General features: G+C 38.4%; 1 protein-coding gene across 1 annotated transcript in view; it reads right to left on the bottom strand.

Annotated features, from left to right (window-relative positions):
* The window catches only part of usp47 (ubiquitin specific peptidase 47), a 153723-nt gene that overhangs the window by 25155 nt on the left and 111025 nt on the right, over window positions 1-17543 (bottom strand). The window contains 5 exon segments of the mRNA XM_051922745.1: window positions 1353-1472; window positions 1582-1697; window positions 2110-2317; window positions 12821-12925; window positions 13057-13169. Of these exon segments, the coding sequence (XP_051778705.1) occupies window positions 1353-1472; window positions 1582-1697; window positions 2110-2317; window positions 12821-12925; window positions 13057-13169 (662 nt within the window).

Below are 17543 nucleotides of genomic sequence, written 5' to 3'. Positions count from 1 at the left end.
ATAATAAAATTTGTTGGCAACTATTTTCACCACCATCACATAGACTACTAAGGGCTAAATCTGAATCTAAGTCATTAATTTAGATCAGAAAAAGTGATGCTGCTGATACAGGTAACTGGAGGACTACATTGACTGATATTTCATGCCAAATGTAAATTTCTGTTTGTGCTCTGTACTCTTGGCCTTATACCTGTTAGCTAGCTCACAATGCAATCTCATATCTTATTGTGGATTTCAATAAACGTATGGCTCTACAATACTTCATTTTTTTATATTTGTCATGATAATTTTTAATAATAAAAGTGGACAACTGGTTTACATGATAGATGGAGGTTACTAAAAGAGTGATAAAATATTTCTTCAGACAAACTCAGTAATATGAAAAGCATGCATTCATTCTTTTAGCAACAGAAATACCTAATTGCTTGATGGACAACAAAACTGTCCATCAATCAAGTGTCACAATCTTATCAGTAGTTAGTTCTGAGCAAACCTCTCCACAAAACTATAATATGAGAACATCGGATAAAAAGTAATAAGCCTCAGGTTTTATAAAATCTACACTATGATACAAAACAGAGTAAAGGGGAGAAGAAAAGCATGAAAATTAAGCAAATGTTAAGAATCAATGCTTTCAGACAAACATTGTTCAGCAGTGGATTTGTGGCCATGCATGATGTGACAAAATTCATAAAGAAATAAAGAAAATCCTAACAAATACAGAGGCAGACCTGAAATCACAAATGATGAACTTGATTTGCTTGGTAACCAGTAAGATAGCTAGTCAGAACTAATAAAGCATCACAGATGATGTATCAGTATCAGTCTGTCCTACATTTCAGCATTAGTGATGGGTATTTAACCACAGCATTGCATGATATACACATTAACTTGAAATTCGTATGAATTCAGATGATATACTGCTAAAAATTCAGATTGTATATCAAATTGCACAGAGGTAAAGTGGTTTAACTAGAAGAAAGCAGTTAATGAAGTTCACATATGATGCAGAAAAACTGAATTTGCTACACATTTGGCTCACATTGCATCATATATCTTTCAAAATAAAACTCTTGAGACCTTCAGTTTATGTACTGGCAGGACCAGCACTCATCCTAACACTTTTCAAATAAATTAAATGACTAACATCACCAAATTTGTTTTTAACATTTTTTTTTTTACCTCTGTCATTTATAACAACAGCTTACTGTATATTACTTGATTATGCACAATGTAATAACATCAGGCAGGCTGCATCACATTTTGTTATTAACTTATTCACGATAACTAATGAAATTACTTCAGTATATTTTACGAGTTAAAGATTGCTATATATACACTAATGCACATACCTTATTGCTCCTAAAAAAACCTTCTGCTTTTAGAGTCTTGTTAGGTACATAGAGTAATCGCAAATCATTATAGCATCTTTCCAAAACAATTCTCATTGTTTCAGCACACAGACCTGTAGCCTGTTCAAAATAAAAAAAAAACACTTTAAACACTGAGTTAAACGTCTCTAGTTTAAAATATTCTCATTGTGAGAACACATTGCTAGCTAGCGGATATGTATTCTTATACCTGTGCAATGAGCTGTTTAAATTCTGTCACTGTTTGGTTCAGATAAGCACGAACACTGACAGGAGGTGCGATTGTTTCAGTTTTCAAATCAACCACATGAACTTTTACCATAACTTCTGTAAGAAAAAAAAAGCAGACCAATGTCAGCAGTCAGCAAAACAAAACCAAGTGCCTGGCAATAGCAGTAAGCACAGCAATACTGTACTGCACTCAAAATCTTCACTATCTGAGAATACAGCTTTTTTTTTTTTATATATATAAACTTTGACCATCACTGTGATTTGGAAAATAAAAAATCCAGTTGAAAATTAAATCAAGCCTCCTTTTTTAATTTCATTAATAATATCTGAGACATTAAAGAGCTAGATTTTAGAGAACATTTGGCACTTTAAAGCTTCATTTCTTTTGTTGGCTTTTGAGAACTTACAAAACCTTATCTCTAAGAAATTACAACACAGAAATGCAACAGAGACCTTTACAAGTAAATAGTAAATCTTAAACCTGTGCCTATCGACAATAAAATCTTACCCCCTGGCTTATAAGGCTGGAACACCTGGTCTGGTCGTCGTGTTTCTAATAACAGGTCAAACATATAGGATGACTTCACTCCACCCAATAAAGAGCCCATTTGTTTGTCTTCCTCTTCTTCATACGACCTTTCGAGGTATTCATGAAATTCATCATATTTCACAAGACGACAGCACTCAAGTGGTATGACTCCCTCCAAATCCATTAACTAAAAATGATGAAATGTACACTAGTCAGTTTTTTTATTTTTAAAATAAAAATACAGCATGTTTAAAAGGAAGCCTGCATACAATGTTTTTTTTTTAAAATCCAACTTACATTAATTTGTCTTGTGTACACTGCTAAGGAGAAATATTTTGGACAGATAAATATGCAAATAAATAAATGTACTGTGAAATGTGACAATGAATACAAAATTACATGCGAGTATAAATAATTAAATATTTCATGAAATGTGTTTTTGTTGGTTATTTCTTTATGTATTTATTCATTTATTTTTTACTTCAGGGACACTACACATAACATGAAATATGCCTTGAAATTAAAACACTTTTCGTTGTGAAAGTTAAGAGAGTGGACTTTATTGAGTACTGTGTTTTTTTATTTTCATATTGTTACATTTCACAATACATTTGTTTACTTATTTATTTAAATGTTGTCTAAAATAATCATCCATAAACTGGAAGGAAAAAAAAATATATAATTTTAAATAATAATAATAGTATAATTTGATGAGGGGGCTGCTACTTAATTTAGCAATTTTACCATATATTACGTTTGTTTTAAAGTTGGTAAGTTTTAAAACAGCAGTACTACAATATATATATATATATATATATACATAACTTAAAATTCAAAGTTAAAATATATATACCCCTGGCACATTTATAGCAGACGAAATATAGTAACAGTTTTCCAATGTAATTTACACATAAACAATATATAGAACAAATCTACCACATACCAACATCTGTCTGTTTTACATATACACACTGTCACCTTCTTCTGTATCCTTTTTTTCAGTATGGGAATGACCTTTAGCATTTTTTTCTCCTTTTGCAGTGTGTGTTTGTCTGTATGTGTATGTTACATTAGTTATGCCATGGGATTCAAATGATGCTCATCTTATATTAAGCGTGCTAATATATACCAAGAAATCCTTATCAACACCATCATACTACAACTACCAGCCTGTAAAGCAAAGGAAGGAAGGCTACATGGATACATGTAGATACACTGTATGCCAAGTCCTGACCTTGCCATCTGTATACCAAAGCATAATTTGAAATTCATCAAACCATGTTACATTTTCCATGCTTCAAATGTCTATTTTTTGTGGTCATGTACCCCCCTTAACTGCACCTTCCTGTTCTTAACCTGATGCATTTTCTGCCTCTGTAACCCATGCACTTTATTATTTTACTATATGCCCAGCCCTTACTTAGTTTTAAAATTTTCAACTGCACCTAAATGTGTAAAAACAGCAGCGAATCCTAAAATTAGATTTTTTTTTTTTTTTGATGAACTTTGTTAATCCCGGAGGAGAAATTGTCTTTTCGCATGACCTTTGGGGGTCAGAGTACAGGGTCAGCCATCGTACAGCGTGGGAGCAAGGGCCCAATAGAGTAGGATCCCATCTGGCAGTAACAGGGTTTGAACTGGCAACCTTCCAGATACCAGCACAAATCCTTACCCACATAGCTACCAATGCACCCAAAACCTACCCAATTAACCAGATTTACTGTAGGTACCCTATGTGTTGTGCAACTTTAACCAAAGAGTGGCATCTCTGCCGTCTATTGATTTTTTTTTTCTCTCATGGCCACAACAGACTTTCTACTCCACCATGCTCCAGAGTGGTTTGCTGTTCAAATGGTTAAAATGAGAATTAACACCTCCTAACCTGAGGTCACAATCCTCCTCTAGAGAAAAAGGACCTCAATCTGTGTAGACGTGTGGGGAGCAGCTGACCCAAATGGAGGAGTTCAATTATCTCTGGGTCCTGTTCATAAGTGTGGTTAGAGGTGACTTGAATGATTTGGTGCTGCAATGACAGTTTTACAAACACAGAACCAGAATGTGTATGCAACTTAGCCACCGGGGGGGGTGGGGGTGGCAAACCAGCCCAACTTCGTGCTGGTCTCAAGCCTGAAAAAACAGTGAGGGTCAATGTCAAGAAGGGAAGCCGGCTGTAAACCTTTAGCCAAAACCTTCATGATGGGATCAAACCAAACAGCTTCAAAAGAAAATAGGGTGTATACCCTGTAGGTGATGTGCAGGGGCCTCAGCTGGACCCTGTAGATAGTGAGCAAGGGGCCAAGGGAGGGCTCAGCTAAAGAAGTTAGTCATAAGAAACATAAGAGGACAGGGGAAGGGAAAGAAAAAGGTTAAGTTAAAGGTAAGCATGGAGACAATGAATATTGGGACAATGACAGGGAAAGGAAGACAACTAACAGATTTGATGAAAAGAGGAAAGTGGGAGTGTTGTGTTGCAGGAAACTAAATGGAGGGGGAATAAGACAAGACCACTGGGAGGAGGCTTTAAGTTGCTGTACAGTGGAGCAAATAAACAGGGAAAAAATGGTATAGGTATAGTAGTATCCAAATATCTAAAACATAGTCTTGTCAGTGTGAATAGGAAGAGTATTTGGGCGAGGAGTGTCAAGATGGGCCTTGGTGAAACTGTAGTTAATGTCATTTGTGCATATGCTCATCAAACAGACTGTTAGGAAGAGGAGAAGGATGTGTTTGGGTCACAAATGGATGAACAGCTTAGAGCAATACAATCAGGGAGAAAATGTGATTTTTGGTGGTGATCTAAATGGGCATATGAGAAAGAGTAGAGAGATGACAGAATAGGGTACATGGAGGGTGGGGAGTAGGGTAAGAAATGGGGAAGGACAGAGGATAGTAGATTTTTTATAGAGGGATAAAGCTGATGTCACACACAATTAAAATTTGGGAAAGTGTTATGCAGAGAAAACCTAGGGAAGAAACCACCATAGGTGAGAAGCAGTTTGGTTTTATGCTAGGCAGAGAAACAACTGATGCAGTCTTTACATTAAGGCAGCTCACAGAGAAGCATCAAAAAAACAAAAGTTTGTATATGGTGATTATTGATTTGGAGAAGGCTTACGATAGAGTGCCACATTGAGAGGTCTGGAGGTGCACGAGAAAGAAAGGAGTACCATAAATATGTGAAGATTGTCCAAGATAAACATATGAGGTAGTGTTGGGGTAACAGACCCCAGTTAGAGTATGTTTGCACCAGGGATCTTCCTTATGTAATTACCTTTCTGATATGGTTATGGATGTGCTAAGTCATTGGATAATAGACCAATTCTCCTGATGCGTTATTTTTTTTCAGATGGCATTATGTTGTGAAGCATCAGAAAAGAGGAATTGGAGAAGAAGTTGGAAGAATGCAGAAGGGCTTTGGAAGACAGAGGGTTGAAGATAAACAAGAAGCAGACAGAATATTGGAGGTTTAATGATGATCATGATTGAGAAGTTACCCTGCAGGGAGAGCTATTGAAAAAAGAGTGGATAAATTTAAATATCTATGATCAGTGGCAGCCCAAAATGGAAAACTAGATGCAGATGTAACCCATAATACGTTGATAAAGGTATCGGGAGTATAGTGTGACCTGAGAATTAAGGTGAAGGGTTAAAGGTAAGGTTTTCAAGATAGTTTTAAGACAAGCAATGATGTATGGAACTGGGAAATGGGCAGTAAAGGGAGCACAGGAGAGGTAGTTGGATATGGCAGAAATAAGAATGTTGAAATGGATGTGCGGCATCACAATAAAGGACAGAAAAAAAAATGAGACAATCAGAGGTACAACAAAAGTGGGAGATGTTTCTAAGAAAATACAGTGGAACCTTGGATTGCGAGTAACTTGGCTAAACCAGCTAAAATTTTTAATAAATTTCGACTTGATAAACAAGCGAGGTCTTACGAGTAGTACGTATACGTATACGCTTTGTCTGCCGAGCGTCACATGATCATAACTGAGCTGATGGTGGTTCTCTCTCTCGCTGCGGGATTGTGGGTAATCGTCTCCCATTCTCGGGCTCAGTCGGCGTGCCTCACTCATATAGTCAACATCCGTACGAGCGTATACTGTTTACTATAGCATTGTGACCACGTGTGTGTGTTGTAACGTGTGAGTCTCTGTCTTGCACCCCAAAACACAAAGCTGAGTCTCAGTACTTTAGCAACATCAGCTTTATTCAGCTTGAAACAGGAACAGCACTGTTATTTATTGTAGCAGGATCTGCCACTGTCCTATACACAGACACAGCAGTCAGGCAAGGTCGTGGCCAGGTTAGTGGCCAAGTAATACTGTGCCCTGCTTTTATTATTTTCCTTGTATCACCCATCAACGGCAGGCGCTTATAGCATGTCCACAATCTTTTCGGATTCGCTTTTACGGCAAACTGCTACAGTGCTGGGAGCCTGCGGTTGCTTCGGGATGCTCTTCCGCGTGCTGTCCCATTGGGTGGAATCCCAAAAGAGTTTAGAAACTCACTCACACCAGTCATGATTCCTTTCAAACGTATAGTGAACATTAATTTGTTTTATGTATTTTTACTTTATATTTTGTATTAATCATTTTTATATGAATAGTTTTGGGTTGTGGAACGAATCATCTCAGTTTCCATTATTTCTTATGGGGAAATTCGCTTTGATATACGAGTGCTTTGGATTACAAGCACGTATCCAGAACGACTTAAGCTCACAATCCAAGGTTCCACTGTACAGTGAAGTAAGTTGATGTGGTATGGACATGTGATGAGGAGAGACAAGGAATATGCAAAGAAAAGAGTGATGGGAATTGAAGTACAGGGGAACAGAAAGCAACAGAAGCTAAAGTAGAGGTGGATTTATAAAGTAAAAGAAGATCTAAAGAAAACAGACTTGAAAGGAGAGGTGGGAACTGAGCTGCTTGGATCGATCAAGCACATTTACCCCACATAGAAGTTGGAAAAGATGAATAAAAAGAAGTAACAGAATGTGTTTGTGTAGAACGATACAAGTACTTGCTGTACAGTTACTATACATGATGGCTATTGATAAGTTATGTTATCAGGTTAAACTTGGCTATGTTAAATTAGTGTTACAAGTAAGGAATATTTCACAGGCTAAAATGCAACAGAATCTGTTTAACGGATCTTCACACTTAAAAAGAAACTGAAAAAGGAATCTTTACCACACTGTTGAAGGCTCAGTTTAGTCCTGCAGCTTTCTTTCATGAGTTAACACCAGAATTACCAAAGCCTACGAAAAAACTCGTAAATCCGGTCCACCTTAAATCCCTTCGCACTTCTCCGTCAGCGTCTTTTGTCTTGTAAATGTGTCGATAAGCACAAGCAGCCTGCTATACCATCCCCCTACCACCACAGTAAATTTATGGTACTTGTAAAAGTTAGTTTTTTTCAGTTTTATTCCAGTCACGTTCGCCCCCAGATCTGACCCTAATTAACAGTGTCAGCATAAATTTTCACCCGATCTGACGCTGTTTGTTTTCAAATAATATTGTATTAGTGATTATGTTTTCTGACTTATACAATTCAGGTCATAAAATGATTTCTTCAAAATGTCACATATATTTATCTCTTTCTTTTTTTGCCTGGTGCTGCTTTGACATCATGGACCCGACGGTGTGAGCTTATTCAGTGTGAGCAGGAGCACGGAGGGTGGCCGGTTGCTGTGTGCTACAACATGGTTGACCTGGCAGCGATCTATGCACATGTACTGTGCAAGGCATGCACGGGGGCCACTGAGAAAAGAAGAGTGTTCTTTGTTCACCTTGCAGAGGAACTTCATAGTCGTCTCTTACAAGAAAAGGCGATGGAAAAAGAAAAAAAGAGGATGCAATATTGACAAGCTTCTGTTCCAAGACTGCAGCTTCCCCCAGGAAAGCAAACTCAGTCAGTGTCAGGTGCCCCTTCAGTTTAATGGGAACCACAGCACAGACAGAAGTGTGTACACTGTAACAGGTACACATGCTGTAAATGTAGGAAGGACAGTCCTTGGGTGTGTGGGAGCTGTTAACATTTGAATTTGTATATAGTATATAGCGCAGAACTGATCTCTGTACTATTCTTTCCTCTGCATGTCCTGGAGTACAAAAGAAACGCCACCATGCACCAAAATGTGCAGATTGGGCAAGATCGGGGGGGGGAAAAAAAAAAACAAAAAAACGTGGTCACTGATTACAACCACAACAAGGTATGCTTATGAATATAAATAATATGAATAATGTTGCATCAGTGCCACAATGTTTTCCGAAATGTATTATACAGGTCATAAAATGAATAATTCCAAATATCATATATACCTATGTGTCTGTTTTTTGTCAGTGCGACTTTGACATCATGGACCATTCGGTGCATACTAATTCAGCTTGAGCCAGAACATGCAATAAAAGTGAATAAAAAAAAATCAAGTGACAGTGAGATACGAAGAAGGCAGATTCACCAGCGTTTGTGTGTCAGCTTTTATCCCCCCAGATCAGAGAATTTCCAGTTCCATTGTCTCAAAACAGCACTCACATCTATAGTTATTCAAATAAAAACTAACTGCTTCAGATCTGGGTGGGGGGGTTGTATTGTGATCGTGACTGACAGAATAAAATTGGAAAAAAAAACCACTAACTTTTACAAGTACAGTAGACCCCCGCGAAGTCGCAGTTCAGAGTTCGCAGCCTCAGTCATTCACGGATTTTTTCTTAGAACCTATCAAATAATTGTTAGCAGAAACCGCAAATATTCACCGCAATTTTTAAGGCTTTCATCGTGGCAATACTGTACTGTAGAGAGACCAGGAAGCAACTGTAGAGGAAAACGCGGCTTGGGGTGGTGAAAGTAGTGAATAGAATTTGAAACTGCAACTCCCAGCAGTCATTGCGGTGGTTCTGATTGGTCTTCTACTGAGGGTGCTGGGGCTGTTGGGGTCAAAGGATGTCAGCGCGGCTTTTAAAAAGGGGGCCGGTGACCAAAAGCAAAAAAAAAAAGTTTTAGTAATTTGTGTTACAAGTTCCTGTCTGTCTGCCTGCCTTCTGTTGGGTTACCTGTACTTATTCATTTTGTTCTGGATCGTTTCGTGCGTCTGGATTGTCTGCCGTCTGCCAGCATACATGAGGACTATAAGTGGATTCATGGCCATCCTGCAAAGAAAGGAGCGCTACTGAACCCGTCCACCTGTCTTCACCATTTCAGGAACTAGTGGTAGGACTATCTTTACATTCCCATTCAACGTGCGGATCTCTGGACTATCTATTTTCATCATTACACTTCATCCGTTGCCGTTTTTCATGATTTACTCTGTGTTTTGTTTGTGCTTTGTTGTATTTAATGTGTAATCGCCGTATGGGGTACAGGGGTGGTATTGTTGTTTACATTTATTTCATTTGTTTTATTACATTCTTTATTTGCTGTTTGATTACCGGTTTGCTTTGTTTTTGTCTCTGTTTGTGAGTGCATGCGGTTTGGGCCAAGGCTAGGTGCGTCCCTGGAATCTCCACCATAAAAATAAATCGCCGTCTTCTCAATGGTGTGAATCTTAGCGACACCTCACCGCTACAGCGTTATTCATTTCTCCTTGCTGCTGATTGACTGTGAGCGGAGTATTCTTGTGGTTTTCCGTTTTGCTCCTCTTAATCCTTAAACCGCCACAACCGGCTATAATCATTTCCCAGTGCTATTTGCGAGCACACAGGAGCTGATCAGTCAGTGCCATACATTCGTTGCGCAGCCAGCTCATGACCACTGCCAGCCTCTTGTGAGCAGGGGGCTAAATGCACCCCTAGAAGACAGAGACGCTCCTCGAAAAACCCCTCTTAAAAAATGCTGACAGACTACTTTCACATTGCTCCCTTACTTGCTGGGCTTACTTGCGGCTGCTCTGTCGCGTGATAGGTTTCTCGCGCAACACTACGCATACTTAAAAAAGCCTGAACAGCACCTGTCCTTTTTTTGGCTGATTGCTTTGTTTCTCTCTCTCCTCCCCCAGACATCCTCTGCTCCTGTTGCAGGTCCTGCTCCCTTTGTGCTCCCCTAGGATGTTTGACTATTCTTTTAACTGAGAACTAACTTCATACTGAGCTTGTTTTACTTCTGAAAGAGACATGTTTGTTTGAAGTGTTTGAATAAAGTTCCCGTCTCTACCAACTCCTGTGTTTCTGTGCAATTCTGTGACCCAAGTGTGACATCCTGCAGCCTTACTGTCCCTGGGATTGAGCCACAGCACTAGACTAGCCTGCCAGTGTCAGCGCTTACCTCTGTGTGCTTGATTGTAGCCAGTTCAAGCGCAGTTGGCTCGGTGATTTACTGAATTTCATCCATTTCGTCAGTTGCACCTTGTACATATTGTTCCAGTAGTTTTTTTTAAATAGTTTTTACAGTTCATTAGCAGTGTGTAAAATGATTAGTGTTGCAGTAATTGAGATGATCCTTGCATGAAAAAAAAAAGTGTTCCATTAAAATTTAAATTTTTCTTTGTGAATTGTGACGTTTACTTAAAGTGCAGCAAAAAAGTATTTGGCGTCCAGGGATGCATTAACCCTCAAGTATGTGGCAGTTTAAGAGTTAAAGCCCCAAGATGCCGCCGAAACGCCCTGCACCTTGTAAGGCTTCTGGCAATGAAAACGCGCTTGCATGAATTACAGCACATATAGCCTTAACATCTGTATTTTACATTCTTGCACTGCGGGTGACATATCAGTACAGTACTGTACAGTATGTAGATTTATAATGTATTAAGCTGAGTTTGAAATTAAATTAAAGTGTTTTGGGGGCATATGTAGGGTTTAAACTATAAAAATAGGCAATTTTTTTAACCACATCCAAAATTCGCAGGTGCTCTAGGAACCTAACTCCCGCAAACAGATGCAACTCAAATGTATGTTTTTATTGTATAATATTAACAATAAAAGCAGCTCACTACTCAAAACAGTAATTTGTAAGGCACCCTTTTCATTACAAGTCAGCAGTTCTTACCGCTGCACCACGGAAGCTGTCATATTGCATTTGCACCTTTTGTTAAAGTGTTTATTTGATATTTGGACTTCAGCCTTCACACATTATACAGTTCATGTCGACATTTTGTCATTTTTTACTAAAACATGAAAAACATTTCTTATTTAACGATGTGTTTACACAGATTGTTGAAGACACAGAACACACATGAAATGTATCTATTCCAAATAACGATCTATCATTTTGCCTCAAACTCCAGCACTTCACTCCAAGATAATCAAAGCCTGAGCTGGGATAACTTTGTGTCCTTTCTGTGGTGGGGGTGGTGGTAGAGCAGGCTGCTTGTGCTTATAGACACATTTATAAGACAATAAACGCTGAGATAGAGGTGCAAAGGTATTTAAGGTGGGTCGGATTTACGAGTTTTTTCGCGTAGGCTTTGGTAATTCTAGTGTTAAAATGGTAAGGCTGACTGGTAATTTACAGGGTGTCTCAGAAATAATAGGGCATTTACTGGTACAATTATTGCCATATTATTTCTGACACACCAAGTAATAATAAATGTTCTTACTGTGGGGCCATTAAAGTGAAATTATAAAATATCTTCTGCATTACATATGATGAATAACACTGCTTCAAATTAAAATTAGCTCTCTATTATAAAAAAAAAAAAAAAAATCTTGGACAGAGACGAGACGTGATTTTCTCAGAGACACACTTTCATGTCCCACGAGACGAGTCTTTGTCTTTTATTTCCGACCCCGGGTGTGCACAAAGAGTAGATGACAAAGCAGAATGTCGTAAAGAATTCAAAAACATTGGCGCAGTACACATAAAGAGCAGGTTAGAGATAATTGAAGTACGAAAAAAAGTAAAGATCGCATTAGTGCAAACAAATGGAAATTATTACTCGGTGAAATAACGGAACAGCGAAAAAAGATCGAATATATTGTTCAGATTTAAACTTTAAGTCAGAGACTTGTAGATCGTCTAATTCATGTTGCCATCAGGGGGAAAAAAAAAAAGTATCGTTTCTTCCCAATGAAGAGTCTATCTGCGAGAATTAAAAGATTTGTTGTTTGGTGAAAGTAAAATCCCGAGAGAGAAAATTTCAAGCCCTGTGAGACAAGCGGTTATGCAAAGAGACTTGAAAAAATCCTGCCCACATAACCACACACACGGTTCAATCATTTCTCATTTGTGTGAATGCTATTGTCAGACACATTTCTTGTAGACAGAAAGAAATGATATTCACTCACAGGCAGTTATACGTTGCATTGTCACAATGTAATTCCAGACACGGAATCAAAATTCAATGTGATACTGATGAAAAGGTAAAACCAAAATTAGATTGAATATATGGACATAGGTGATATGACAGAAGTATGTAGATATTATTTGGCTTTAAACTTTAAGTCGGAGACTTGTAGATTGTCTAATTCGTGTTGTCATCAGGGAAAAATAGTTTTTCTTCCCAATGAAGTGGCCTATCCGCAAGAATTGAAAGATTTGTTGTTTGGTGAAAGTGAAATCCACATACGTGAGTGACAGAGACGTGAAGATACTGGCGCGAAGCGCAGGTGGGTGGTGGTGGGTAGGGTTTTGGGGGATTGGGTTGGTGAACAAAGCCCTCTAGTAATATGTACACTTTAAAAGTAGTAATATCATACAATGTTTTCTTTTATACAGTTTGCATAACTAATTTAATGTATTGATTAATTTCACATACCTTGTATGCTATTTCAACAGCTTCTATCAGTGTTTTGTCTCTGTGAACCTCCAGTTTTTTTTCCATCATTATCATTTTCACAGGATGCATACAAAATAATTTAATCTAGGACACAGATAAGACAGTTCAATATGAGCAAATATGAGTATAGTTTTATAATTTATGCCATTTAATTACAAAAAACAACGATGTAGTTATAAAACATTCTCTGCAGATGCTACTCCCAAGTTTCATACCTTACAAGTATTTCGTTCAATTTCACGTTGCTTCTTTTCATGTTCCTCCATTTCCTTTTCTTTGTGAACTAGTCGCTTTATATGTTCTGGAAATTCTTGAGCATCCATAAACTCTAGTAAAAATAAAATTCAGGAAAGGAGGAAGAAAATTAACATTAATTAAAAAGTTATATATTTTTTAGAAAAAATTTTGTAAACCCACTAATTCTATTACAGGGTTATTAGGTGCCAAAGCCTGTAGTTGCTGGTAAGGCAGGATCAGGCATCAGCCAAACACATACCAAAAGAAATCTTTCAGTCCAAAAAAAGTTTGTTTTAAAATGGTTTAGTGAAATTTCAAACCAAACAGTCCACAAAATGATACAGTAACGTTTTTACACATGTAGAATAAAAGGCGAAAAAGGAAAATGTTTCTTCGTTAAACTTCAGTTGTTTATATACTTAAGGGTGACTTGTTTCTCTATGCTCTACTTCAAATTCAGTACATTCTAAACGTACAGCTCTGCACATGTAACGTAGCATGTTAAGGCCATGCCTTATACACAAGTAAGGCAGATTATTAAAGAAAAATAATCTGTAATCAGAGGAGTAGGAAATTGTTAGAATATTTAATTTCTATTCAGCTTATAGAGAAATATTTAATATAACTTAAATAACTAGCAAATGGCTCTTACAGAGCCTATGCCTGTAGTATGATGCAGAATATTGGAATAAATCTTAAGAAAGACGTTCAATTGCCTTCATTTAAGATGGAACTGTCAGCTCTTACACCGAGTCAGGTACAACTTAGACACTGAGGCATTTTGTGTATTAAACAGAGCTGGCTTAACTGTGATATCCCTGACACTATTTTAATATTATATGGACGACATATGATATGAGCAGATAGGGACCCTATATCAAAAGGAAAAAAATCAGGAGGGGAAGTGACCATCTTTGTGAATTAGAAATGGTTTAAAAAGGGAAATGTGGAAGAATAATTTTAGGGTAACGTAGCACTCATCTTAAAGAAATAGCATAAATGCTTATGAAATGTCAGAAACCTGTTCAGGCACACCAGGAAACCAGATAAAGGTCAAGTGAACAACAAAATGTACACTGAAATATAAGAATTGGTTTAACAAAAATACAGAGATGGTCAAATACATAATGTACCAGAAGAAAGGTTGTTGTAATATATAAAATTCACTGAAGGATGACTAAGCGATGACTAAGAAATTATCAGATGTCCTATAAACAATGAGAATGGACAGTGGTTATATGCACAAAAATTTCAAGGGTGGTAGCTCATCTCAAAAGTTATAAGAAGCACCACTATATAATATAATATACTATTGTTATATTAATCATTTGGGTGTAAACCAATGAACCAACCAGAGTAAAATGTATGCACTGATTGACACTGTATGGAAATTCAACAGTTATTAAAATGAACCTCTATTCTTTGTTTCTCTGACCATGCTGTAACAGACTGCTTTTGAAGAATGCTCCATCCAAGGCATTTTGCTGAGGAGTAATTAAAAGATGAACAGCTTTTCTCCAGCCTGATTACTGACTTGTCCTGTTAGATGATGCACAGCACAGCGCATCACTTTTAACACATTTTGTTATGGTATAGCCTTATTCCAAAATGGATTAAATTCATTTTTTTCCTCAGGATTCTACACACAACACCCCATAATAACAATGTGAAAAAAGTTTACTTGAGGTTTTTGCAAATTTATTACAAATAAAAACAGAAATCACATGTACATAAGTATTCACAGCCTTTGCTCAATACTTTGTCGATGCACCTTTGGCAGCAATTACAGCCTCAAGTCTTTTTGAATATGATGCCACAAGCTTGGCACACCTATCCTTGGCCAGTTTCGCCCATTCCTCTTTGCAGCACCTCTCAAGCTCTATCAGGTTGGTTGGGAAGCGTCGGTGCACAGCCATTTTAAGATCTCTCCAGAGATGTTCAATGGGATTCAAGTCTGGGCTCTGGCTGGGCCACTCAAGGACAATCACAGAGTTGTCCTGAAGCCACTCCTTTGATACCTTGGCTGTGTGATTAGGGTCGTTGTCCTGCTGAAAGATGAACTGTCGCCCCAGTCTGAGGTCAAGAGCGCTCTGGAGCAGGTTTTCATCCAGGATGTCTCTGTACATTGCTGCAGTCATCTTTCCCTTTATCCTGACTAGTCTCCCAGTCCCTGCCGCTGAAAAAACATCCCCACAGCATGATGCTACCACCACCATGCTTCACTGTAGGGATGGTATTGGCCTGGTGATGAGCGGTGCCTGGTTTCCTCCAAACGTGACGCCTGGCATTCACACTAAAGAGTTCAATCTTTGTCTCATCAGACCAGGGAATTTTCTTTCTCATGGTCTGAGAGTCCTTCAGGTACCTTTTGGCAAACTCCAGGCGGGTTGCCAAGTGCCTTTTCTAAGGAGTGGCTTCCGTCTGGCCACTCTGTCATACAGGCCTGATTGGTGGATTGCTGCAGAAATGGTTGTCCTTCTGGAAGGTTCTCCTCTCTCCACAGATGACCTCTGGAGCTCTGACAGAGTGACCATTGGGTTCTTGGTCACCTCCCTGACTAAGACCCTTCTCCCCTGATCGCTCAGTTTAGATGGCCGGCCAGCTCTAGGAAGAGTCCTGGTGGTTTCGAACTTACGGATGATGGGAGGCCATTGTGCTCACTGGGACCTTCAAAGCAGCAGAATTTTTTCTGTAACCTTCCCCAGATTTGTGCCTTGAGACAATCCTGTCTCATAGGTCTACAGACAATTCCTTTGACTTCATGCTTGGTTTGTGCACTGACATGAACAGGTGTGTGCCTTTCCAAATCATGTCCAATCAAATGAATTTACCACAGGTGGACTCCAATTAAGCTGCAGAAACATCTCAAGGATGATCAGGGGAAACAGGATGCACCTGAGCTCAATTTTGAGCTTCATGGCAAAGGCTGTGAATACTTATGTACATGTGCTTTCTCAATTTTTTTTATTTTTAATAAATTTGCAAAAACCTCAAGTAAACTTTTTTCACGTTGTCATTATGGGGTGTTGTGTGTAGAATTCTGAGGAAAAAAATGAATTTAATCCATTTAAGAATAAGGCTGATGCGCTGTGAATACTTTCCGGATGCACTGTATCATCCCATTTATTACTCCATCTTTCCAGCCTGCTGTTATACAGGGGTGCAGGGAAGCTAGAGCCTAAATAATGTCTATACTCCTCCCTCTGCAAAAGGCAGAATCAGTAATAGAATGATTTCCTCTAGATGCTCTAATAATGAATCATTCTGACCCGGCAGATACAATACGTGGTTACTTCAAACATGTAATTCTGGAAGGAGCAGTGACAAGCTACCATCAGTATGTGTCATGCTCCAATCAAAGTGTGTCATTGCTTTTTTATACAAATTTTAAAGATGCCAGTAATTGTAAACCTGTGGCACCATTGGGCAAATCCGACCACAGTCTGATCTATCTTAATCCTACCTACTATCCTGTTCTTAGATGGCAACCTGTTGCCACTAGGAAAATGAGGGTGAGCCCTAGGAAAATGAGTAAGTGAACCCTGGAGTCTAAAGTGGGAGTCCACCTCTGACCATCACTATGTGCTATTGCAAATGAAAAGACAACTGAGGAGGTTACATACAGGAAAAGCCCCAGGACTGGATGGAGTTAGTCTTTAGTACTTAAGAGCTGTGTTTAGTAAGTTTGTTGTATGCTTTGCTACCTTTACAGTCTATCATTATGAATTCAAAAAGTGCCACTGCTGTGGATAAAAATACTGTGTTGTTCCAGTTCCAAATAAGGCAGGCACTTCTTCAGTTAATGCCTAGACATCAGTGGCCCTCTCATCCAACATCATGAAGACCTTTGAGAGACTGGTCCTGGACTATACAAGTCCTCTTGTGAAAGACCACTTAGAGTTACTGCAGTCAGTTTATCAGACAAAGACTGGAGTGGAAGATGCAATTGTTCATCTGCTCCGCATTGCTTATTCCCATCTAGACAAAGCTGACAGCACTGCTGGTATTATGTTTATAGATTTCACCAGTATTTTCAAAAATATCCAGCCATCACTATTAAGTGGTAATTTCAGGGATATGAAAGTGGACAAGTCTATGGTGTCCTGAATAACTAACTATCTGTCCAGCAGAATGCAGTCTACGAAACTCAATTACTGTATCTCTGGTGTGAATGTGAGTAACAATAGAGTACAACAAGAATCATTTTTTGTTTATCCTGTACACCACAAACTATAAATATAACACCAAGTCATGTCACCTGCAGAAATTCTCTGAAGACTCTGCACTGACAAGACGGATGAAAATTGAATTCAGTTGGATAACTTTGATTCTAGGTACAAAGAGAATTGTCTGCAGTTCAAATTCAGCAAACTGACTACCGACTTTTAAAATGCATCTCTATACCCAGTCACTATTTAAGAAGCAGATATGTAGGTGCTGCACTTCTACAAGTACTTAGGGGATA

The sequence above is a fragment of the Erpetoichthys calabaricus genome, chromosome 2, assembly GCF_900747795.2.
Source record: "Erpetoichthys calabaricus chromosome 2, fErpCal1.3, whole genome shotgun sequence".
Classification (NCBI taxonomy): Eukaryota; Metazoa; Chordata; class Cladistia; order Polypteriformes; family Polypteridae; genus Erpetoichthys; species Erpetoichthys calabaricus.
The sequence above is the reverse complement of the archived record's forward strand: the minus strand, read 5'-3'. Positions and strand labels throughout refer to the sequence as shown.